Source organism: Chelonia mydas, chromosome 3 (assembly GCF_015237465.2).
Source record: "Chelonia mydas isolate rCheMyd1 chromosome 3, rCheMyd1.pri.v2, whole genome shotgun sequence".
NCBI lineage: Eukaryota > Metazoa > Chordata > Testudines > Cheloniidae > Chelonia > Chelonia mydas.
The window spans coordinates 35339723-35363877 of NC_057851.1; the positions used below are offsets into that span (position 1 = coordinate 35339723).

The 24155-nt window shown below is 40.3% G+C and overlaps 1 protein-coding gene across 2 annotated transcripts in view; it reads left to right on the forward strand.

Moving 5' to 3' along the window:
• Positions 1-24155, forward strand: part of PXDN (peroxidasin) — a 143535-nt gene that overhangs the window by 49404 nt on the left and 69976 nt on the right. Inside the window, exons 4-9 of one of the 2 annotated variants that reach the window (XM_007055687.4) lie at positions 8525-8596; positions 15495-15566; positions 16225-16296; positions 17828-17997; positions 20688-20805; positions 22122-22291. In XM_007055687.4, coding sequence (XP_007055749.3) covers positions 8525-8596; positions 15495-15566; positions 16225-16296; positions 17828-17997; positions 20688-20805; positions 22122-22291 — 674 coding nt within the window. The remainder of the gene's footprint in view (positions 1-8524; positions 8597-15494; positions 15567-16224; positions 16297-17827; positions 17998-20687; positions 20806-22121; positions 22292-24155) is intronic. The other variant, XM_037894158.2, reaches the window with a different exon arrangement.

A 24155-nucleotide genomic window follows, 5' to 3' on the forward strand; every position in this document is an offset into this window, starting at 1 on the left:
CAGGGTGGACCCAGGGGAACTCAGCCTCAGTTTAGAGTCTCTGGCCCTGTCAGAGTTCAAACAGCCAAGAAGACAGAACATTTTCTTGTGGCTTGGTTTTAGATCCTTCATTCAGCTTCCAAGCCTACAGGATGAGGTTCCTTGCCTGTAGTATTTCCCAGATGTGATAGGGCCATTAACCAATCCTTTGTATTGTGATGTTCCTTGATGCACGATCTTATTTTGATAGTTTTTCTGCACAGATGGGGGGGGGGGGGGCGACAACAATTCCCACGCCTTGGTTCATAAGTTCATTTTCAAAGTTATAAAACAAAACGTACATATTTTCTAAGAATACAGACATAACAAGTAAGATGAATGCATGCAGCAATTTACAAGCATTTCCTAGCGTCTAAATACTAAATACATTCTTATAAGACTAAAACCTGTTTTGAGCTAAACTAACATAAAGGTAAACTGGTCTGGTCCCCAGCTATGCGTTTTGTCAGTTCTTAGCTAATGCCTGCAGCCGAGGCAAGAGCAGGGAAGCAAAGCTGGCCCCTTAACTCAGAAGGGATCAACTAAAATTTAGGTTCTTTTATTAAGAGCCATACATTTTTTCACAGAAACATTACCAAATAATCCAAATTATTCTAAAATCTTTAGGTATTATTCAGAAGGGCCCTGATCCTGCTAACACTTACAAACATAAATAACTTTATGCACTTGAGTAGTCCCATTAAATTCAATGACATTATCTGTGTGTGAAATTACTTTTATTGTGACTCTCCTCAGGGCAGCCCAGAACTGTAAATCGCTATTACCCCTCTGCCTCAGTGAGTTTTGTTGAAGAGTAGACTGTTTGTCAGTTCCCTGCCACACCATCTGTCTGCTTCACCAGCAAACTCCTCAAAACTCTGCCAGTTCGAATCTTGCCTTGTAGGCAACTATCAGCGAGCCCCAATTCCCGAGTTTCCCAGCAACATCTCTGTAATCATAGAACCATAGAATATCAGGGTTGGAAAGGACCTCAGGAGGTCATCTAGTTCAATCTGCTGCTCAAAGCCGGACCAATCCCCAACTAAGTCATCCCAGCCAGGGCTTTGTCAAGCCTGGCCTTAAAAACCTTTAAGGAAGGAGATTCCACCACCTCCCTCGGTAACCCATTCCAGAGTTACTGTCCAGTCCCTCTCACTGGGTCCTTACAGAAATTGAGTTTGCTGCCTCCAAAGAGCCAGAGCACACACCAGCCTGTTAGTTTGCTTGTGGACTCACACTTAACTTCAGTATAGCAGTATAACTGAGATAGTTTATAGTAAAACTAAGAATAAGTTTATTAATAAAGAACAGAGATTCAAGTAGTAGAGACCACTATGGTTACTGTGATGGTTTACGCCCCTCGGATCAGGGCAGTGTGCCCTAGCGGCCAGAGTCTATAGAGCATCCCTTCGGTGCGGGGCAGCGTGGCCTAGCGGCCAGAGTCTATAGAGGTGGGATGTCCACCAGGGGGTGTGGCGGCCCCGGTAGGGGGGCCCCGGCCCTCCCGACTCCACCGGGCCCTGACCCAGGGTTCTAACTGCGGCATATCAACTTGCCACTGACTCAACAGGGGGGTCCTGCCGAAACACACTGAGGTTTTCCGGGTGGGAGGTACTACGCCATCATCCTCTCTGGGTCACTTCCTACCAGTGTCTGCATTGAGGTCTCCCATGAGACTTCGGGTTCTCCATGGTCAGCTGGGCCGGTCGTTTCCTGTGGCTCCTCCAGTCGCCGGAGTTCAAGTGGGCCCAGGGAGGCTCTGATTCCCGGCGCAGTCAGGTGCTGTGGCTGGCCTGCCACTGGAGCTTCCCAGACAGGTCCTTCCACTGTGGCCTCCAGCCCAGAATGAGCTGGGCTTCCTCCCTTTATACTGCTAGAGCATCTGGAGCATACCCAGTCCCACCGGGGAGGCAGGACTTCCACTGTCAATAATATGGACTTAACCCTGTCTGGGCTAGTGTGGGGTAAGCAGGCCCCATCACAGTTACAAACAAAACATCACATTTTCTAGTGACTAAATATTAATGTTAGCAAGTTACAATCATTGTCTAAGGAGTTTTCTCACTTACATTGTTACCAACATCTCTAGCCCTCCAGGCTAGGGGATCCAACTTTCACAGAATCAAAGGGTGCTGTCCTCTTTGTTCCCCAAGTGATGGGTAACTATAATGTCTTTTTGTTCCCCCTTATATTTTCCAAAGTTCATTGTCTTTGTCTTAGGAGCCAAGAGGGTGTAAATTCAGACCCTTGGTGTGCTGATTAGCTTGGTGGCTTTGTTTACTTTATATGTAAATGTACTTTCATTATCCTCTGCCTGTAAGCAAGATAGTCAGACAGGTAAATCCACATTCCTTTGTCCAGGGCAGGCTGGGTTTATGCACTGCCTCCAAAACACATTTTAAGAACATATTTCCAGCACATATATATAATTCTTTATACACAAGCTGTACCTATATCACACAATGATTTTTGGGACTATCATGTCACCAGTTTACATTTGATAACTTACATGACACCTCTGAGATACATATTATGACAACAGTATTTTGGGGGTACTGAGTTTGTCAGGCCTGATATGAGTTACAGTATGGTGTGCCCTTTGCCAATGGGCCTTGAGGGGCTCTTTGGGTCACACTTGTATGGCTTTTTTTTTTTTTTTCAGGATTGGGAACCAGAGTTGTAACTGATATGGTTTATCCACTCTTTCTAGAAAACCCATCCTTTCCTTAAGGAATTTTAGAAATTTGTTTAGGAAAATATTAGCAGTTCTAGATGGTATTTGAAGAAATAACGTCAGTGTCTTTATCTGAGAAAAGTAAATTCTTCTTTCCAGCAAATTCTCACAGAAGTGTCAAATTTCAAATACTTGTACTACATACTTCCTTTCTGAAAGTGAGCCTGCTCTTTCCAACTTTACTGTTCCACTGGAAGAAAGGTTAAAATGGACTGAAGAAGAGTTCCAAAGGTTACTTCAGATCCATAGGCTTTCAAAATTGTCTCTTTAGAAAGGACAAATGATAAATAGGATTCAAAAAAGAACTAGATAAGTTCATTGAGGATAAGTCCATCAATGGTATTAGCCAGGATGGGCAGGGATGGTGTCCCTAGCCTCTGTTTGCGAGAAGCTGGGAATGGGCAACAGGGGATGGATCACTTGATAATGACCTGTTCTGTTCATTCCCTCTGGGGCACCTGGCATTGGCCACTATCGGAAGACAGGATACTGGGCTAGATGGACCTTTGGTCTGACCCAGTATGGCAGTTCCTATGTTCTTAAATGTTGATGACATGGACACAGTTTTACATTCTCCTTTGAGTGCCTGCAGATGCATGTTCCACTCAGGTGTGCACTTGCCAAGTGCACTGAAGCTGGAGAACTTTTCCTAGTAGTACTCACAGGGGTGGCGCTTGCACCCTCTGACCCAATAGTCCCTCCCAGGAGTGTTTAAGTGCTGCACCATCTTGAATCCCCTGAGTTTCTTCTCACTCCCTAAGGATTGAGTCACACTTTTTTCTGTCCAGTGTTTCTGGAATTGTTGTATATAGCTACTTAGTTTGTTCATTAGCATAGTCAGTTTAGTAGTAACCTTAGGTGTTTGTTAGTGGTAAGCAATAAATTTTAGACTGCTGCGATGCCCTTGCCAGGTTTTAAATGCTACCTGTCGTGGGGTGGTTATCCCTAATAGTGACCCCCCACACTCGGTGCTTATTGTGCTTGGGAGAAGGGCCATTAAGAAAAGGTACTCCATCTGTAAGTCATTTAAAAAGAGAATGCAGGTGATGAGGGATTTGCACCTCAAGCAGCACCTTTTGGAGCAGGCCATGAGACCCATTTCAGTACCAGGGACCTCTGCAGATTGTCTGGTCCCACAGAGACCTTTGCAGCTGACATGGGATATTGTTGCAGACCCAAGGTTGGATATTTCTGCTAGGAGGATGGGAGATCGTTCTCCTTCCTTGGGTCCTCTGAGGAAGAGGCCTCATATGGCAGAACAAGGACATTCCAAGGCTCAGAGAGATTTCTCTTCATCTTCTAAGTGCGTTACCCAAAGACTCATGGTGCTGGTCATGTGGGATGGAGCTGGGCCCTCTAGCCACTCCCAGGTGCTGCATAGAGATCAGTTGGACACTGTACTGTCAATTCCGGTACTAGCCATGAGACATCAGTTGAGTCTGGTACTGTTGACATTGGCATCTGCACAGACTGCCTCAATACCTTAGTGTACCAGATGACATCACACCTGGTCTGTTTTTCCCTTCCTGACTCTCCATTAATTCAAGATGCTTCAGCAGCTGTGGCTTCTACTGTACCTTCGGCTGTGCCTGGACTGATCTCAGAGCTCTTTGTAACCAGCATCCTCTCTCACATTGCCTAAGGTTTGGAGTGCAGGTCAGCTTCCCTTTTGGTATTGAGGAGTCCATTGACACAGATATTATCTTTGGCATTGATGATACCTTCAGTGCAGACTTGAGGATTGGTACCAGCCTGGCTTTGGTGCCAACTGGAAGTGCAATGCCCCTTTCAGTGCTTAGGGTGTTGATTGCTCCTCTGTACTGATACCGTTGCCATATTGTCTTTTGGATGAGGCTGGTCATTTGTTTGCTCCATTGGAGATGGCTCATCTGCTACCACTGGACAGTTTCCAGAGCTCATTGAGATAGAGTTTGTGGATGTCTTCCTCCATTCCGTGACCTTCAAGGCAACACTCTCAGAGATCCTCAATACCACCCTGGGATCACCATCAATACTGAGATTGGCACTGTTCCTGTGGTAGGGACAGGAGCTCTCGGCCCAAAACCTAGTGGCCACCAATGCCATATACTTATCCCCCAGTGGCTTCCCTCAGTCTGCAAGGTCTCATTCTTTGGCCCAGGTCAGACCTGTCTGCAGTTTCTCTACTTGAACCACATATGTTGCAGACACAGACTGAGGTCATTCCTGAACCGGTTCAGCCTGAACCTCTCTTACAGGGACAAGTAGTCCTGCAGGAGCCTCCATTTGCCCTGCTTCCTTCCTTTTCCTCTTCACTGGCTGATTCCATGATACCAGATTCTTCTTCCCCTGTGCATGAGGATTTTAAGTCATATCAGGACCTCCTGAGGCATATGGCTTCTGCCTTGGACATTCAACCCAAGCTTGGGCAGTAGAATATGCATAAGTAGCTGGATATTCTCAAGTCCTCAGTTCCCCAGAGAGTGGCTCGCCTGATGAATGAAACTCTTCTCGATCATGAAAAGTCCTTGTGGAATACCCCAGCTTCATTACCACCTACAGCAAAGTGTACTGAGAAATGGTATTTTATTCCTATGCATAGGTTCGAGTGGTTCTATTCCCATCCACCCCCTAACTCTCTTGTTGTAACAGCAGTAAATAACAGATCTAGGCAGGAGAGATACAAGTCCAAGCCTAAGGACAAAGTGTCTAAGAGGCTGCCCTTGATCAGGGGGAAGAAAAAACCACAGAAATTGGGCTTGTTTTTGACTTAATTAGCTTGTGAGCTGCTAGTTGGCTAATTTTTGGCTTGTTGCTTGTTTTGCTTGTAGCTTGTTGCTTCTCTTTTTTGATCGGCTCCTGGCAAGGAGAGGCAAGCAGGGGCGGGTGTCAAGGAGGGGCAAGAGGGGAGAGAGTCAGGGTCGGACAGCGGGCCCACCACAGTCCCTGACTGCATGCCAGGGGGATCTAGTCACCCAGAGTGTTGGGGTTCTTAGGGATCAGCTTGTTTTGGCCTTGTTTTGAAATGGGATTAGCTGATTTTTGGCTTACTGTGACAGTCAGGGTGCTTATTTACCATGTGAAAGTTGGCAACTGTGGTGCAAATGCGTATTCCACAGCCGACCCTCCATCCCCTCTGCGGGGAATCAGAGTGGGACTGCCCTTCAATTCCCATTGGAAGAATTATGGGGCCAGAAGGCGTCAGCACCACCCTTATAAATAGTGCTAGGCAAAGTTCTGCAGCTTTGGTGTGCTGGGTGTGCACACGTCTCGGTGGAATACATCTCTGCACCCTCACCTTGAAGAGCAACAATTACAGTACAGGTAGGCACTCTGGTTTTTTCTGTATACCAAAAAAAAAATAAGTATTTAGAAAGTGGAATCATAGAATGTCAGGGTTGGAAGGGACCTCAGGAGGTCATCTAGTCCAACCCCCTGCTCAAAGCAGGACCAGTCCCCAACTAAATCATCCCAGCCAGGGCTTTGTCAAGCCTGACCTTAAAAATTGTCTAAGGAAGGAGATTCCACCACTTCCCTAGGTAACGCATTCCAGTGTTTCACCACCCTCCTAGTAAAAAAGTTTTTCCTAATATCCAACCTAAACCTCCCCCATAGAATCTTTCTATATGTTCTAGCCTTCCTGTTTCATAAGAAGAAGTACACTTTTTTTGGTAGTTGTGTAGCTGGGGTTAGTTATTTTATTTTTTAAATCAATGACAGCTACGTTGCCACAATCTCTCTAACCCAGTGATGCTATATTGTCTGAGGTAATAATATAACTTCAAATTCTGATGGTAAAAGTAGGACAAAATGAATTTTATTTCTGTTAGACAACTGGCTTTGTTTTGCTTTGAAGCCTTTTATTTCAATTTCAGATTCTTAATTTTTGGTAGCGATTCTTGAGCCAATGTGCAACCCCAGACCTCCCCCAAAACATCTCATTACAGGTAACCTAGGCCTTTTCCATATCATAGCTAATTCACGTTTGTACATTGCAGAGGGAGAGCATGTAACCAAAGTAATATAGAGTTACTGCAGGGCAGAACAATGTAAACACAGCAGTTAAAAACGAAGACTAGAATATTGTCTTCATTTATTAACTAAATAAATGATACAGTGTATGTTTTATTCTTTCTGTGCTCTGTTACTCATTATATATGTATCTGCTTTGTTCACTTCTGGTAAATTATTGGGTTGACCTGACAGTAGCAGTGGTGCAGAAAGATGGGGAAGAAAAAAACCCTAAACCCTGTAATATATGCAAGGACTTGTGCGATGCTCTGGTGGGGAAAATTCCTTCTGTACCCTCAGCAGAAACAGTTTACTTTCAGGAGAGAAGGTGCTTGTCAGATACAGACAGGGAAACTATTCAGGCACAATGTGCAGCACTGGAAAAAAGGAGGTGCAAGATAAAAAGATAGGGAAGTGTGTGGGGAAAATGTGAGTAGAAATGCAGCTATGATAAGATTACAAAAAAACCCAAAACCTTACGGATGAGGACAAGGAGTTTGAATATGAACTGGTAGACAGGAAGCCATTCAGGGAGCTCAAAGCAGGGGATGAGGTGCTCATCATTGTGGGAGATGGTTATTTTTGCAGAGAATTTGGGGCAAGCTGGCTGAGGGAGAAGTGAGAGGTCCGAGGCCAGACATCAAGGAGATAATGACCAGGACATGAAGAATAGTTTTAGCAATGAGGAAGGAACAGATTTTGGAACTATTAAGATGGAACAAGTGGCAAGATTTAGTGAAAGATTGGATATGGCGGAATGGGGAGAGAAGTAAAATGTAATACCAAGGCTACAATCTTGGGAGACTTCTTCAGGATCCTCCTCTCTAGATTCCCTAATATACACACACTGTCCCTCACCAGTTAATACAAAATGTAGCTGCTGCTATTATCTTCCTTGTGTGATGAGCTGATCATGTCACTCCCCTCTTTGAATCTCTCCAGTGGCTCCCCATCTGCTCTTCCATACTTATACTCGCTTGTCAAGTTTTGTGTCACCCTCCATGAACATTCCACACGTCTGTCAGTCTCTCAAACAATCTCTTCCATGATTCTCTTCACTCAGCATTCAAGTAACGTATAGAAGGTTATGAACTTGTTTGCAAGGGCCATATCCCGTCCGCTTTTAAGTCTCACATAAAAATCCATTTATGCTAGGCTGCCTACAGTGAATCTTATTGATATATAACAAACCCCTTTTTGTTATTCCCTTTCACAGACCGCTGTCTGTCTGCCATCCATCCCTACGCTGTGAACTCGATGGGGCAGGGATTATCTTTTCCTGAGTATTTGGAAAGCGCGCACCTTACTGTAGTTGCTACTGCAAACAAATAATAATTGTAGAATTTTGTTCCCCCAAACTCTCTGTTCTAGTAAAGTATATCCACGTGTCACTAATACTGGGGTGGGCAAACTTTTTGGCCCGAGAGCCACATCTGGGTACGGAAATTGTATGGCGGGCCATGAATGCTCATGAAATTGGGGTTGGGTCAGGAAAATGCGGGCAAAGGAAGCTCTACAAGGGCATGGTAACAACCAGAAGGCCAAAGGCCCTCCAACTACTTGTGTCAGGGCATAGAGGGCCCCCCAGTTTTCTGTGCCTTTTCTGGTGGGCCTGGGGAATGGATTCTCAAGCAGGAAGCGTTGTTAGTGTGTACATGTTTTTGTTTTGTTTTTCTAATATGTAGTAGAAAAACTGTCTTCATGTGTCGACTTAATTCTTCTTTTCCACCTTAATGTAGCTCTTGTTTGTGTACTAATATTACTGATTGTTTCTTGTTTCAGCTATTTGTACAAGAATGAAATCCAGTCAATTGACAGGCAAGCATTTAAAGGACTTGCCTCTCTAGAACAACTGTAAGTGCCTTTTCTCTTCTGTGCTGTCATCTACGTGGTTGCCTTTCAGAGGAAAAGTGCACGTCTTGATCAGTATTTTCTGCCTGCATGCCTTGCATGTCTGCACTGGAATGGGATATTAGTCAAACATTGTTATAATCGTTTGCATGTGAAAAAACAAAATTGATCAGTGTCAAATTCTTCATTTCTATGTTTGTCTTTTATTTGTGATTTACATTCCAAGTGTCCTAGTGTATTGTGTAGTAGACTTGGAGAAGAAGCATGATCACAGACAAATATTGAAAACAATGTGCATTAATTAGAGATTCAAGGTCTGATTCTGCTTTCACTTACATAGGTTTTACAATGCTCCAACTCCTATGACTGCACTGGAGTTGCTCTTGTTTTACACTGGTGTAAATGAAAGTTTGAATCGAGCCCTGAAATTTATTTCAGTGCTTTTCTCTTTCATTTAAAAACCCTTTTAAATTAAAATATGAATATTATTGACACACATGTGGCTGATCATTGCCATATATTGGGGGAGGCAGAGGGTGGGAGTGGGAGTGGTATCCTCATTGTCTGTAATGTGGAAAGTGTTTAAGTTTTCTGCTAGCAACATTGTGTAAGCTATTGTTCTTTTACTGAGTTTCAAGTGAAGAAGAATTTAATTTGAAAATGAATGGAAAATAGCCTGTACTAATACGATTAAAAAGGAATGTATTGTTTCGGCTATGTGTTTGGTTATTCACAGTTTACTTAATCAGAAAACAGTTCACCATTACACAGTAATTCAAGAAGTACTTGGACTGGTAGAAGCAGCGATAACTAAATAGATAATATTGCAGATCTGTTTGCGAAGTCCTGAAGTCTTAAATTTCCATTCATTTTGCAATGGATTTTTGCTTTGCAGGGTGAATTTCATTGTCTGTCATTGAGTTCCTGTAAAAGAGAATCTCCTTTCCTGTAGGGCAATAGGAATTTTGAGTTTCCAGACTATATTCATATGTCTGTATTTGTACTATACATACCTGTCTCTGCATTTTTTTTGTCATATGAAGTTTTATATGCAAGAAAACTACACACACACACCATTTATACAATCCATATACGCATATTTTAGAGGGCACTTCGGTGCATTTTAGGGGAACAGGTTCTATTTAGTTACTAAGTGTGAAACACATATGATAACTGTCATTTGTCTCCTTAATGCCTTTCTCTTCCTCCCTCTCTAGCACTGGTTACTGCAGCATACTGACAGCAACTGGTAGGGCTTGCTTACATGCTAATAGCAAATCTTATTTTCTTCATAGTACATTAATTATTTAGGTGCTCCTGTTAAAGTACTAACTTCTGTAAAATAGTAAGCTTTCAGCTTATTCACAGGTGTGAGATGCTATAGGTGGCAAAAGACAGGTTTTCCCATGCACTGCCTTACTAGTGATCTGCATTATGACTGGGAGATTTAACTCTCCGTGGGGGTAAATAACGCATGCTTTATGTTCCTCTGGTTTAGATCTCAATTGTGCACAGACTCTCTGGTTTGAGAATTGTCATGTAGTATTTAATTTAAGAAATGACTTAAGACTGATGGTCTCAAGTCATTACTTATCAACTTCATTTCCATATGGGATTCAAGAGTCTTAGAACTTAGATTTTGACAGTTTCCGTTTTAGTTGTAAAAGTGTGGATCGACATCTGAAGTCCTGCTTCACTTGGATTATGTTTGTTACCCCAAGCAGTGAATATAACTTAGTTGCTCTTTTGAACAGTCTCCCCATTATGGAAACAATATAATTCTGTTAAATGTATATGCTAATATTACATCTTATATAGTACTTTTTATTTGTGTATATTAAAAGGAAGGGGAAGTATTATTATCCTCAATTTACAGATGTGGAAACTGAGGCACATATATGAAATGTTTTGCGAAAGGTTACACAGAAGGTCAGTGGCAGAGCTTGGAAATAAAATCAAAGTCATCTGATAGTCTAGCGCCTTATCCACAACACTGTGCTGCTTCACTATATTCAGATCAATACAGGCTTCTTATTTTCTTTAATTATTAACAAATTTCCTTCCTAGGTTTACTGACTAAGCCAAATTTTGGACTCCAGTACACAGTGAAACTCCTTCTGAAGTCCTGAGAATTGCATGTACATATCGAAAGGAAAAATTTAGTTCATAATATTTGTTTGGCATTCACACAGAATGAAACTGGAAGTTTTTGTGTGTGTATATTTCATCGTTACTCTATTCAGTTAAAATTTATATATGTATACATTTTAATTTAATAGAGTAACAGAAAGTTTTGTTTGTTTCTTACCTGTGTTCCCTTAAGTTATGATGTTGAGAGAGAAAAAACAAGTATAGTTAGCCCCCTATCATTGTCCGCAGGCAGGATTCCACTTTTCCCATAGGTTCTTTGGCATCATCCTCACCTAATGACTCATTAGAAACCTCCCACCCACCCTCTGAATTCAGCAACTGGAGTAGCATCTCTGGACCAGATTCTGATCTTTTTTGTACCAGCGTAAATCCAGTAAAGTCAGCAGGGTCATGCATCCTCAACACCACTGAAAAATCAAGTCAAATTTATTTAGATACCTGAATATTAAGTCAGTCATGGCAAATTGGAAGTGCCACAGATACCTAGTGTGATGGATGACAGATATTTTTTTAGCCCTGGTCACAGAAGCTGACTCCTTAATAAAATGAAATTCTGTGCTTGTATGTATTATATCCTGTGGTCTCTTCCCCACATCTTTCCTCCCAAGTAACTAACATATTCTAAAGAGCAATGCTATAGTACTTTTCGCACAAGGAGAATAAAACCTTTTCTGTGAAATCCTTCTAACAAGAGAAGCCTTCCTTTCCATAATGCTAATTGAATTATTGAAGTTTTAGCTATTTAATTTTAGTAGAATGTTAATTATGTATATGATTTTCATATTAACATGCTTCTGCTTGTTATAACTTCACCTGTTCTAATATAAGAGCTATGCATTCAGCCTGCATACAGATGTACATGTTCTTTGTTAACTGAGTCAGTAATAGTGTGAAATCTTACATACTATACTACAGTTTCTGAAACCAATATTTATCGTGATTTTTTCTATTAAGTTTTCTGTGGTTTTGAAATGTTGGTATAAAAAGATGACAACTTCTTTGGAACAAAGACTGCCTTTTTATTATGTGTTTGTACAGCATCTAGCATAATGGGAACTTGATTGGGGCCTCTGACTTGGGTACCTAGATGCTATGGTAATATAAATAAATAATAATAGTAATAAGAATAATACATAATATGCACTAGCACAATACCTACAATAAATAGTAATAGTAAAAGGGGAGCATTTTGCAAAACAAATGCAGAAGTTCTTTTGATCAGTTTTGAATAAAACTGTTCACAATGGCCTTTTTAAACACTCAGTGTAATATTATTGCTGACATACTTAAACATTCAGTACATAATTGGTATTAACTATGGATTTAAACACCCCCCCATCCCTACCCCCCCCCCCCAAAAGATCTGGAGGTATTATTAGACAAGAACAATTGACAGATTTCAAACTATACTACAGACTATAAACTTAAACTCAGTCCGTATTCTAGAGTGCTTGCACCATATAGCTGTCCATTGTAGCTGATGATGATATCATGGCATGATGTGTTCTCATGTCTATGATGCGTGAATGCCTGTGCACTAAGTTTTTTAAGTGAGAAGACAATTCAAGTCAAAGACTAATGGCATGCGGGGATGCAACAACTGGTGGTTGTCTTCAAGATATGAAATCTGCTGCCCAATTGATCGCAGTTAGTTTGTGGATTATATTGTTGCTAGCCTTTATGTTGGCAGTGGTCTTCATCAGATGTTGGCAGGATGTGAGGCTATGATCCAGAACTACTCCCAAGATATTTCAGGAAATCCTTGTGCCTGAGTTTGGTGTCACAGAAGGTGACATTCAGGTGCTTCTTTGCATGTTGGTTGATCAGATGGAACATGGAGACAGCTGTTTTTGAGGATTAGGTCATAGTTGCCATAACCTGTAAGACACCTACAGCTTGATCAGATCTTCTGCTAGGGTGCTTCCGCTTGGGTGAAAGTACTCATTTGAATTGAGAGTGTGAGATCATCTGTGTATCCAAATTTCAGTGACTAGGTCAATGGTACGTTGCTGATATAAATATTAAAGAACAATGGTGCCAAGATGGATCTTTGTGTGAGCCTGTTGTTCATTAAACAAGGTAGGCGGTTTGTTTTATCAGATGTATGCAAAATTTGTGATTGGTGAATTTTAAAATACTTAAACAAGGAGGTTTATATGGGTTGTTGGTACAAACAAAAGTGAATAAGAGTCATAAATAATACAGCACAGTACATAGAACGAGGAACTCTAGAGTTCTAGTCGTAGTCCTAGTTTTGGAATTGAATTTGTGACCTTAGCCTCTACTGGAGCTAGTCAAACTCTTAGTTGCAAATAATTTCTTCTTCTTTAGATTTGGCCCCTTCTCTAGCCATGGATTGCCTGAGAAATAGATCAGGATTTATATTTTGTTATTCAAAATTAGTTCAAATAACTTCACAAATATATTTGAGTTTATGGCTAGTTATGAATTATTCATTATCAAGTAGAGTATTTCTGTAGTTTAGCTGTTTGGCCTGGTTTCTGATTCTGTGACCTAACTTCTATAAACCACGTGAGTGCCTGAAGAAACTGAGATGTTAAATCTCTCAGGAAAAGGATGGAGAGCACTTTAGGGAGAGAATCAGAGGAGACAAAAAGGGGAAAGGATTTATCGATACTGAAGGTCTGCCCTATCTTCTGCACAAGAAATAGCTATGTATATTGACAGTATGAACCTTTATGCATATGAATGTATGTTGGCTAGGTACACTGGCTCCAGGTGTAAAAAAATTCTGAGTTCCTCCATGATTTAGCAGAGAGAAGGTCACAAGCCAGATTTATTGGCTGTCTAATAGATTTGACGTTAAAATTTCACTTGTCACATTAACCTAGTCTTATTGCTTTGGCTGTTTCTCTGGTCTCCCTGCTGGCACCACTTATTGGTGTACACTTTCTCCTTGATGATAGTGCTGAGGCTGATGTGCCTCTTTCCTGTCAGCAGCCCATCAACATTGGATTATTGTCTTGTCTGGTTGCTAAACCATGTATGTGGCCCTGTACTGTGAAAGGAGTAGTTTTACAGGGCAGTGGTTTCTGAGATTATTTATCCCCACTGGTTTTTTTTCCCCATCCCTCTGCCCACTTGATGTCCAATATCTGGCCATGTGGACCTTGCTCTTTGGTCTGGAGCTGAAACATGTTCAGAGTGTTTCCAAGAAAAAGTTTCTGCTCTTTAAATGTCTTCCATCTTCTCATGCTGAGGAGTTGGTTTTTCGGTGGTGGTGGTTTTTTTTTAGTTTGTTTTTAATTACTGTTTTTTCCATATTTCCATTAAGCTCCTCCCGAAACATTCATGTTGGGGGAGAAAAGTGGGGCAGGATGTAATCAGCATCCTGATTACAAGCATATTCACAAATCCTTTCCCAGGCTGCTCCCGCAGCTCTGCTTCCTGTTTACTCATCTGTAAAGTGTGGTTAACACATTTCTGACAGAACTGTTAATACTCACTAAAATTTATAAACCAGTATGAACCTAACCTTGCAGCCCTTGATCATGAATAGCCTGTTACCATTAGTGGAACTATTCATGTGAGTAAGGATTGCAGATTCAGACCTTCCATAAGTGCCAAGTATTTTTTAATATCCAAGGCTTTTGTACTCCAGAAGGAACTTTTAATAGCCAATATATACACCAAATAGAGGGTATCTTTTTCTTTTTAATGTTGCAGTTAGATGTCTATTCATACATCAGACAGTAATAACTATTGGGTAAACTTTTGTAGGGGTGATCTGTCCAGTTGGTGATACAGCCCACCTGCACTGATTTTGTGTTTATGAATTTGTCTGAGAATAGTATGCTTCTGGTTAGAGGAGAGGAGTGTTTAATTTTTTTTTTTTTTTTTTTTTTGAGGGGGGAAAAGAGGAGGTTAGAATTGCCACAACTTACTGATAGGGCAGTGGTATTACAGGCAAAAGACCTCTCTTGGGACAGCATCTTTGGAAAGGTTTCAGTCATTCTCATGACATTCAAAAGGCTGGATACCAAAAACTGTTGGCATGTCCATTGAAGGTTGCAAATCTTTACTAATAAAGCTATAACTTTTTCCTACAGAAAATTGTTTCGTATTCATTTATTCAACTTCATAAAATAAATCAAGTGACTTCATATGGTGGTCTGGGTGGTAGGACTCACTAGGAAAATATGATAGTTGAAGGAGAGGGGGTCAGAAAATGTAAAGCCAATATTTCTCTAAAAGCCCTGATCCTACTGTAAATAAAACAAGTTTTATTACATATTAACAGGTTGATCCAAAACTTGTAGAAAAGATACTGGTTTTGCATTTCTAATATTAGTTGATAATACCTATCTGGCTTTTTATGAAAAAAATGTTTTTTTGGATCTGTGAGCTTATGTTTTTTGCAAATACTATAATCTGTCTTTTCTTATCAGTCCTATGATGCACATGGGCTTACTGATTGTCCCATAAGATTTTTGTAAATATTTAGTTTTGACAGAAGATTGTTTGAAGTATGATGAGTTGATATTAATATATTGTTATTTTTACCAATATAATAGCAACTTTTAAAACCTTCCTATTATGTAAGGCCTCTTTCTTTCATGGAAAAGTGTATAATCCAAAAGACAATTATGCTATTACATTATTAACCTGTAGTCATTTACAGATGTGTTCGGCAGCATGAGAAGTCCTTTACATACCAAGTTTCTAGCTGCACAGTACTACTTTCATTAAATACATTATTTCAGTGATGTTTTGTTTAAAACATTTACAGGTATCTGCACTTTAATCACATAGAAACATTGGAACCTGAATCCTTTACGCATCTTCCAAAACTTGAAAGACTGTAAGTTTTATTTTTGTTTGGAAATGTTGGTAAACTGCAGTAGTCAAATAGCTTCTTTGTCTGACCCAGATCAATAGTGTGAAAAGTGAGAAAAAACTTTCTTATCTTTAATGCAGCTTTTATTTTGTACTGAAACTTTCATGGTGTAAGAGACTGAGGAGCGAAGTGCTGAGCACCTTCTGGCAAGCGTGGAGCACCTTTATCTCCCAGTGACTTCTGGTCAGGCCCTAGATTGGGGAAATGGTTTAATAACACAGTTTTGTGTACAATTTGCAATCTCAAAATGAGTTCAAAACCATCGTGATTGACGTTAGTCTATCATAAAATAGATTGTATGAAACATGACATAGGAGGATTAAATTTTTGTATAAATGGCTTATTTGATTACTTCCCCCCACTTGTCTGTCATGTTTTATGTAGTTTTATCTCCAGTGTTGACTAAAAATGTTTCTTTCTTGGATGGAGGAGGAGATGAGGAAAGGGAAGCCTTTAAAAAAAAAAAAAAAAAAAAAAAGTAGCAGAAGAAAGTTGATTTAAAAAATGCTTATTTGCATGTTGTAAAATTCATATCTCTTTAAGGAATTCCAGAAGAATGTATATGGAATGAAAACATTTCAAAATCTGAACTCATACATGAACTCCTCTGTGTTTTTAACAGATTTTTGCATAATAACAGAATAGCTCATTTAGTTCCTGGGACATTTAGTCATCTGGAATCTATGAAGAGACTGTAAGTAAATTAAATGTACATACAGAAAGAATTGAAATAGTCTAATTATACTTATGTCTCATCTTAAAGTGTTCACATCCTTTGGCAGTCTGTTCCACTGCCTAATTGTTCTTACCATTAAAGAACCTAGTCTAAACTTTTCCTTCCATGATCTATATTCTCCAGTCTTTTGTGACTGTGACTAAACCCCTTCCTTGCTTTATTATCTTGAATTTATGTATAGACTGTGGCCTTGTCTGCAATGAGTCTTCTGTTTTGTAGACTAAATAAACTCAGCTTCTACAATCTTTCCTCCTACTGTTTTAAATTCCTTTGATCATCTTTTATAAGATTTGTTGCCCATTGTATTTTCTCGAGGTTGCTTTTTCTAGATCCTTCCTAAACTGTAGAGACTAGGCGTAAAATGATCTAAAGTGACGTAGGCACTTTGGCCCAAGTTCACAAAGGGACGTAGTCATTGCAACACTTAACTTTCAGGTGCTAGCTACCCAGTGGAATCCTCAAACCCTGAGTTAGTTGCCTAGGCTGCCTATACAATGAATGAGGAGAGATAGAAGCCTAATAATGGGCTCCACAAAAACGAGCATGCTCAGCGGGAAGTCATGTAAGTTAGCCAATAGCAGATGCCATGGAGATCATTGTGTCCTAAGCCCTGACTCTCTCAGAGCATTAGGCACCTAAGATCCATTCCCCTCGAGAATGGAGGAGGCACATGCCTACCTCTATTCAAAATGGCCCAGAGAAGAAGGCAGTAGCCTCCCTTATGACCATTAGTCCAGTGTTTAAGGCACTCATCCGGAATGTGGGAGACCCGCAGTTCAATTCCTCCCTCTGCCTGACAAGGGGAAGGTATTTGAACATGGGTGGCCCACCTCTCAGATGAGTGCCCTTAGCTATTGGACTATGGGATATTCTCATGTGGGTCTCTCTCAGCCTCACCTGTTGAAGCTGTTCCATTATGTATATAAATAATTAATTATGAATTGGGCCAGAGAATGAGTGAGAGTGACTCCATAGTCCAATAGTTAGGCACTAACCTGAGAGGTGAGAAACTCATGTTCAAATCTCTTCTCATTGCAGACAAGGGAGTTGAACCAGGATTTCCCGCATCCTGGAGGAGTTTCCTAAGCACTGGTCTAACGGTTAAAAAGGGAGTTCTCCTTTCAGCCATTTTGTGTAGAGTTAGGTGTCCTCAAAAACAGTGACCAAATTGGGGTCTGTAGGTAGGATAGGTGAGGGAACTATTATTGAATGATGAGGATAAAAAGTATTGAATAGTCTGAGACAGAGAGCGCTGTCTGTCCTGTACAGTGATTGAGTATTGGTCTACGGGGGGGGGGGATAGTATTTGATGATGTAATTAAAGACTGTATCATAATGTATATGCACAAGGGGACCTAGATGGCTTTCTTTTAATGTAGGTTTTTGTATGTAAGAATAAATAGACGGGGAATATTGCCAGGTCATATAAAATCTAATCAATTGTTCCAGCTGATTAGGAAGAATAATGGATGATACCCATTTTACACAGGCGTTTGGATTCAAATGCTCTGCATTGTGACTGTGAAATCCTATGGCTGGCAGATTTGTTGAAGACATATGCAGAATCTGGTAATGCTCAAGCAGCAGCTACTTGTGAGTATCCAAGGAGGATCCAGGGACGATCGGTGGCCACAATAACACCAGAAGAACTTAACTGTGGTGAGTTTTCCACTTAATGTTCAAGAAAAAAATTTAAATATTTCCAAAACCACCTATGTTTTTCATGGGAGTTTTTCCCCATTGTTTTGGCCAGTGATGCCAATAGCTACTTTCTGGCCATCTCCAAGTATATCTTCTCTGTATCCCTTCCCCACAGTCTGTCTGCTGCTTTTTGATACAGATGATCACTCACTCCACTCAGTCTCTGCTCTCGGCTTCTTTGACCATACTGTTCTGCTTTTCCTCCTATATCTCCACTTGCTCACTTTTTAATATAGTCTCTTCACCTCTCCTTCTGTCTCCTGCCTCTCTTTAACATCACATTAGTTGATAGTGCAATGGCACAATTCCATTTCTCAGCGTAGACAAGCCCCATGAGGGGGAATAAGCCTAAGAACTGAGCACGATCATCCTGAAAAGATTTTTTTTTCCTTAACAGCTTTCTGTATTTGTCTGCTTCAGCTGTAGAAATTGAGAGAGATCCATATCAGAATATCTCATAGCCCAGCAGTTAGGTTACTCTGCTGAGAGACCTTTGTTCAAATCCTTTGGCCCCATCAGGCAGAGGGAGGAATTGAAGCTGTGGGGGTCTCACATCCTGATGAGTACTCTAATCACTGGGCTAAAAGTTAAGAGAGACAGCACTGGAACCAACACCACCTCTTCCTCCTCGGTCTGGTAGGCATACTCATAGCATGCCTACTGGATCAGGCAAGATAGGCAGAGGAGCATCTGTTTTCACATGGTTTGAGGATCCCTCTCGGGCTTAGGTGTGAGACAGGCATCCAGGGTGTTGTGTCCATTCCCAGAGGCAGAAACTTAGGCACCTAGGGAACTTTTTCCATGGAAATTTAGGCACTGAGTAAGTTTAGGCACCTACAGGGTTAGATGGCAGCCAAGCAAGGGTTTTGTGGGTCACAGTGGCACCTAAATCTGGGATCTAGGTTCCTATGTTTCTTTGTGGATAATGGACCACAGTAAACACAGGATGATAACCTTAAGTAGTCAAGATGCCAAAAATTCAACAATAAATACGTCTGTATAAGGGATGTGCAGACATGAAATAATTGAACACTTAGTGAAGATAAAACCAGAAAGTATACTGGAGAGATTACTTTGTACATTTGTATGATAAGCAATGGAATACACAAAGCTGGCTTCTGAGCTTGCCTTCTTTGCATTCAAAACCCCTGTTGACTCCAAAAGGATACCTGAACATAAAAAGAATGCAAGCTGGAGTCTTTAGTGGTCAGTTTTGAAGTTTAATATTTTTTATACTACATTGCTCCTCAGACAATGCAAAGAGGGAAGGAAACGGGATCATTAAGGAATTGTTCCTGATTCCTCTGAAGTCAGTGTTAAATCTCTCATAGACGTCAGTGGGAGTAAGATTAGGTCATTGGATTTCTATCACTCAATCAAGTTTGAGAAGCTTAGTCTACACATATACTGAAGAGTTTTGTTACTGTAAAGTTACTGTTACTTATGTTGCAATACTTTGCCATGCTATAGCCCAAAAATATTCCACTAGCCAGTATAGTTTTAAATGGCACTGTGTTGGCTAGAACCTCGCTCTTGTAATGCAAATCAAATCTCTGTAAAACTAAATATATACAAATTCTTTGCTACAGAATCTTATATAAATTTACACAAGCTGTCATAAATATAAAGGGAAGGGTAAATGCCTTTAAAATCCCTCCTGGCCAGAGGAAAAATCCTCTCACCTGTAAAGGGTTAAGAAGCTAAAGGTAACCTCGCTGGCACCTGACCAAAATGACCAATGAGGAGACAAGATACTTTCAAAAGCTGGGAGGAGGGAGAAAAACAAAGGGTCTGTGTCCGTCTGTATGATGCTTTTGCCGGGGACAGAACGGGAATGGAGTCTTAGAACTTAGTAAGTAATCTAGCTAGGTATGTGTTAGATTATGATTTCTTTAAATGGCTGAGAAAATAGCTGTGCTGAATAGAATGACTATTCCTGTCTGTGTGTCTTTTTTGTAACTTAAGGTTTAGCCTAGAGGGATTCTCTATGTTTTGAATCTAATTACCCTGTAAGGTATTTACCATTCTGATTTTACAGAGATGATTCTTTTTTACTTCTATTAAAAGTCTTCTTGTAAGGAAACTGAATGCTTTTTTCATTGTTCTAAGATCCAAGGGTTTGGGTCTGTGGTCACCTATGCAAATTGGTGAGGATTTTTACCAAACCTTCTCCAGGAAGTGGGGTGCAAGGGTTGGGAGGATTTTGGGGGAAAAGACGTGTCCAAACTACGTTTTCTGAGGAACCCAGATAAAGTTTGGTGGTGGCAGTGGAAGTCCAAGGGTAAAATAGTTTGTACCTTGGGGAAGTTCTAACCGAAGCTGGTAAAAGTAAGCTTAGGGGCTTTTCATGCAGGTCCCCACATCTGTACCCTAGAGTTCAGAGTGGGGAAGGAACCTTGACACAAGCCATTTTTCAGTTTTCTAAATTGACAGTAGTAAATGTTGAGAGAGGTCAGAAAACCAATGATAATTTTGTGTAGAGAAAAATGTGTTTAATCTTGATTGAATCTATGAAGTATTTTTACTTGAAACATTTGTGAAAAATGTTCATCTACATACAGTGTGGGGGGAAAATAAATATTTAATTATTTACTTTAATCGTTTTAAAACAAGCAAGGTTTCCTTGATACCGTTTATTGTTGATACAGAGAGGCCAAGAATTACGTCGGAACCTCAGGATGTGGACGTTACCTCAGGGAATACAGTGTACTTCACTTGCAGAGCTGAAGGCAATCCCAAACCAGAAATTATCTGGCTTCGAAACAAGTAAGTTAAGGAAGAAAAGGAGAGAGAGAGAAATTGTTTGTATATGTTTGCTTTACAGTTGGTGTATGAAATTCACCATTCATGTACACAAACATGAACTTAAGAACATCATATTAGTATTATAAAAAGTTAATATAATGGCAATTATAACTAGATCTGGTTTCTTTGCAATTCAAAGTATAACAATCATATAATAAAGAGCAGTTTCAGAGTAACAGCCGTGTTAGTCTGTAGTCGCAAAAAGAAAAGGAGGACTTGTGGCACCTTAGAGACTAACCAATTTATTTGAGCATGAGCTTTCGAGAGCTACAGCTCACCCTCACGAAAGCTCATGCTCAAATAAATTGGTTAGTCTCTAAGGTGCCACAAGTCCTCCTTTTCTTTTTATAATAAAAAGCCTTTTTATAGTAAGGAACTTGATATATGATATCATGATACCATGGGCAATTTTTTCAACTGCACTTGCACCCACAAAATTTCAGAGACCTGCAAAACTCTACTGTAACTATACTAATAGGCTTTTGTATATAAAGATCAGGTAATGCTATAAATGCATGTAATATGTAGTTTGCAGGTGCATGCAAATGAGGAGTTTGCAGGTGCAGCAGGTGTTGGTGCATTTTGTCCAAGTGCACCCATTGTTTCATTACCTACTATGTGATATCTGTCTGCAGACCCTATGCTGTAGCTAGAAGATCAATTTCCATCCTGAATTAATGTCACTTTAACAAATCAAAGAGAAACCTAGAGAGCTACTTTTAAACATGAGATGGTAAAATATTTTATAGATTTTAAAAAAAAAAAAACCTTTAAAATCTCAACACTGAAAACATCACCTTTTTATAATCAACAAAAGCATGTGTTCAAAATCCACATATGAAAGAGTTTTAAGAAGAAATAAGAGAGATTCGAGTGTGGGTTTATTGACACTGGCTTGAGACATTTAGAGATGTTTGGCAATGAGAACAATTGATATCCTGAATAAAAAATGGAAATGGATGTGTGTAACTCACTCTTTGTTTTTTCCTCCAAACTGTATAAAACATTTATACTTATAAGATTAGTCAAGCTTTTCAGTTCTGAAGTCAGAATGTTTACATTTTTTAAAATGTCACACTGTTTGGTATTCATCTCTGCTGCTTTTTGTTAATTTAAGACTAAAAGTTCTATTATTACACTTACCAGTGGACTTAAGACGCTAAAGATTTATTCTTGTAGGTTACATTTGTTAATACAATTAGACTTTTTTTCTTTGATATGTTTTTTCTGTGCTTTTGATTTAAAAGTTTTAGTTCAGAAGATTTCTGTCTTTACAGTAATGAGCTCAGTATGAAAACAGATTCCCGTCTCAACTTGCTAGATGATGGCACTCTGATGATTCAGAATACTCAAGAGACAGACCAGGGTATTTACCAGTGCATGGCGAAAAATGTGGCAGGAGAAGTGAAAACTCAAGAAGTTACTCTTAGATACTTTGGGTCACCAGGTAAATAGATTTTAGATACAGAATTGTTTGTTTTTTTTATTAATCAGAAGACCATTTTCATAATGAAGTACATTTGCTTTTATACATTAACTGCAGGTTTGTATTTCCTGTGCATTTTTGCAACTTCATTTACATCACCATCTAGTTATTGCAGTCCTAGAAATTATCAACCCATTATATTGATTGTATTATACCATTGATTGTATTATACCATTTAATCAGAGTAATAATGTAGATTATCTTTAGTAGTATATGAGGGAAGGAAGAAGAGAATTAAATGGTGCTGTTGTTCTAGTGTCTGATCTTTAGAGACCTGACTTAAGATGCTCAAAACAAAAATAACGATGCCACTCACCCAGTTTAATGGGTGGAAGACTTGAATGGACCTGTAATGTGCCAGACAGCTTTAGAATGAAAAAGGGAGTCTATCAGACATGCCAAACCCTGGAAAAAAAATGCAGAAATTGGGTTTGTTTTTGGCTTAATTGGCTTGTGAGTTGCTTGTTGGCTAATTTTTGGCTTGTTGCTTGTTTGGTTTGTACCTTGTTTCCTGTTGTAGCTTGTTACTACTTTTTTTTTTTTGATCGGCTCCCAGCAAGCAAGGGCAAGGGAGGGAGAGAGTCAGGGGTGCAGAGCAGGCCCATCACAGTCCCAAACAGCATGCGGGGGGGGGGGGGGGGGGGGAATCTAGTCACATAGAGTATTGGGGTTCTTAGGGATTGGCTTGTTTTGGCCTTGTTTTGAAATGGGATTAGCTTGATTTTTGTTTTATTATGAAAATCAGGGTGCGTGAAAGTTGGCAACTGTGGACTCTATGCAGGCGTAGGACTCTTCTTCTCCTGGACACTCCGCCATCCCTCCTGGACAGAGGGAGATGGGAGCTAATTGGCTCCTTGCTTCCCACAATCATTCATTGAAAACATTGCCCAGGGTTTCTCAAGGCTCTTGCTCCATTTCAGCTCCCCATTTTAGGGGTGGGTATGGTCCTGAGTGATGGTAGGTAGTAGGAGACCTGTAAACCCTGCACTGGACCTACTTCAATGGGTGGTACAGGGAGATGGGACACATAGTACCCTTCCTCCATATTAAGTTTAATAAAGTTTTGGCCTAATATTTTAAATTCATCCTTGTGTCTGTCCTCATTCACTTGCAAGTCCTGCTTAATGAGCTGTTTTGGCACATTACAAAATCAAACAGTTTCTGGTTTCTGTTCAAGAAGGGCCAAGAATGGAGAATAGCAAAAGTGATACAGGTCAATCATGAGATGTATTGGAGATGCATTGCAGAGGACTAAACAGTACTTTTGTAAAACCCCTTCTGGCACTATGTCAGAGTCTTGCCTGTGTTTCATGTATGAGCACTAACTTCACCCGCAGAATTGTTTTATGGAGATGTATTATATATGTTTAAAGCAGGGGTCTCAAACTCATTTTACCTTAGGGCTAAGGCTAGGGCCAGCCCTCAAACCTCCCAGGGGGCCAGTAATGTCACTGAAGATGGTGTTCAGAAAAAACATTTATGTTGTATTTTTTTAAAAAATTTCTTAGAAATAATAAAACTGTCATTCAATTCTTTGCCTGCCGGAGAGCTTTTAGTGTTTGCCAGACACCTGGCAATGCTTCAATTCTGTCGGTTTGTTAATGTTTGGCCTCAGTGACTGAGCAGTTGAAACCTTCAGGATTGCAGCAAGGTGTGCATCAGATAGTTGTGTTCGGTATTTTGACTTGCTTTTATTCATTGTGGAAAAAAGTGATGCTACCTCCATAGGAGACTCTGCCTGGCAACTAATGATGCTGCCTCCGTGGCTGACTCTGCCCAGCGACTAGTGATAGTATCTCTGTCCCTCTCCCCCAGCCAATGGGTG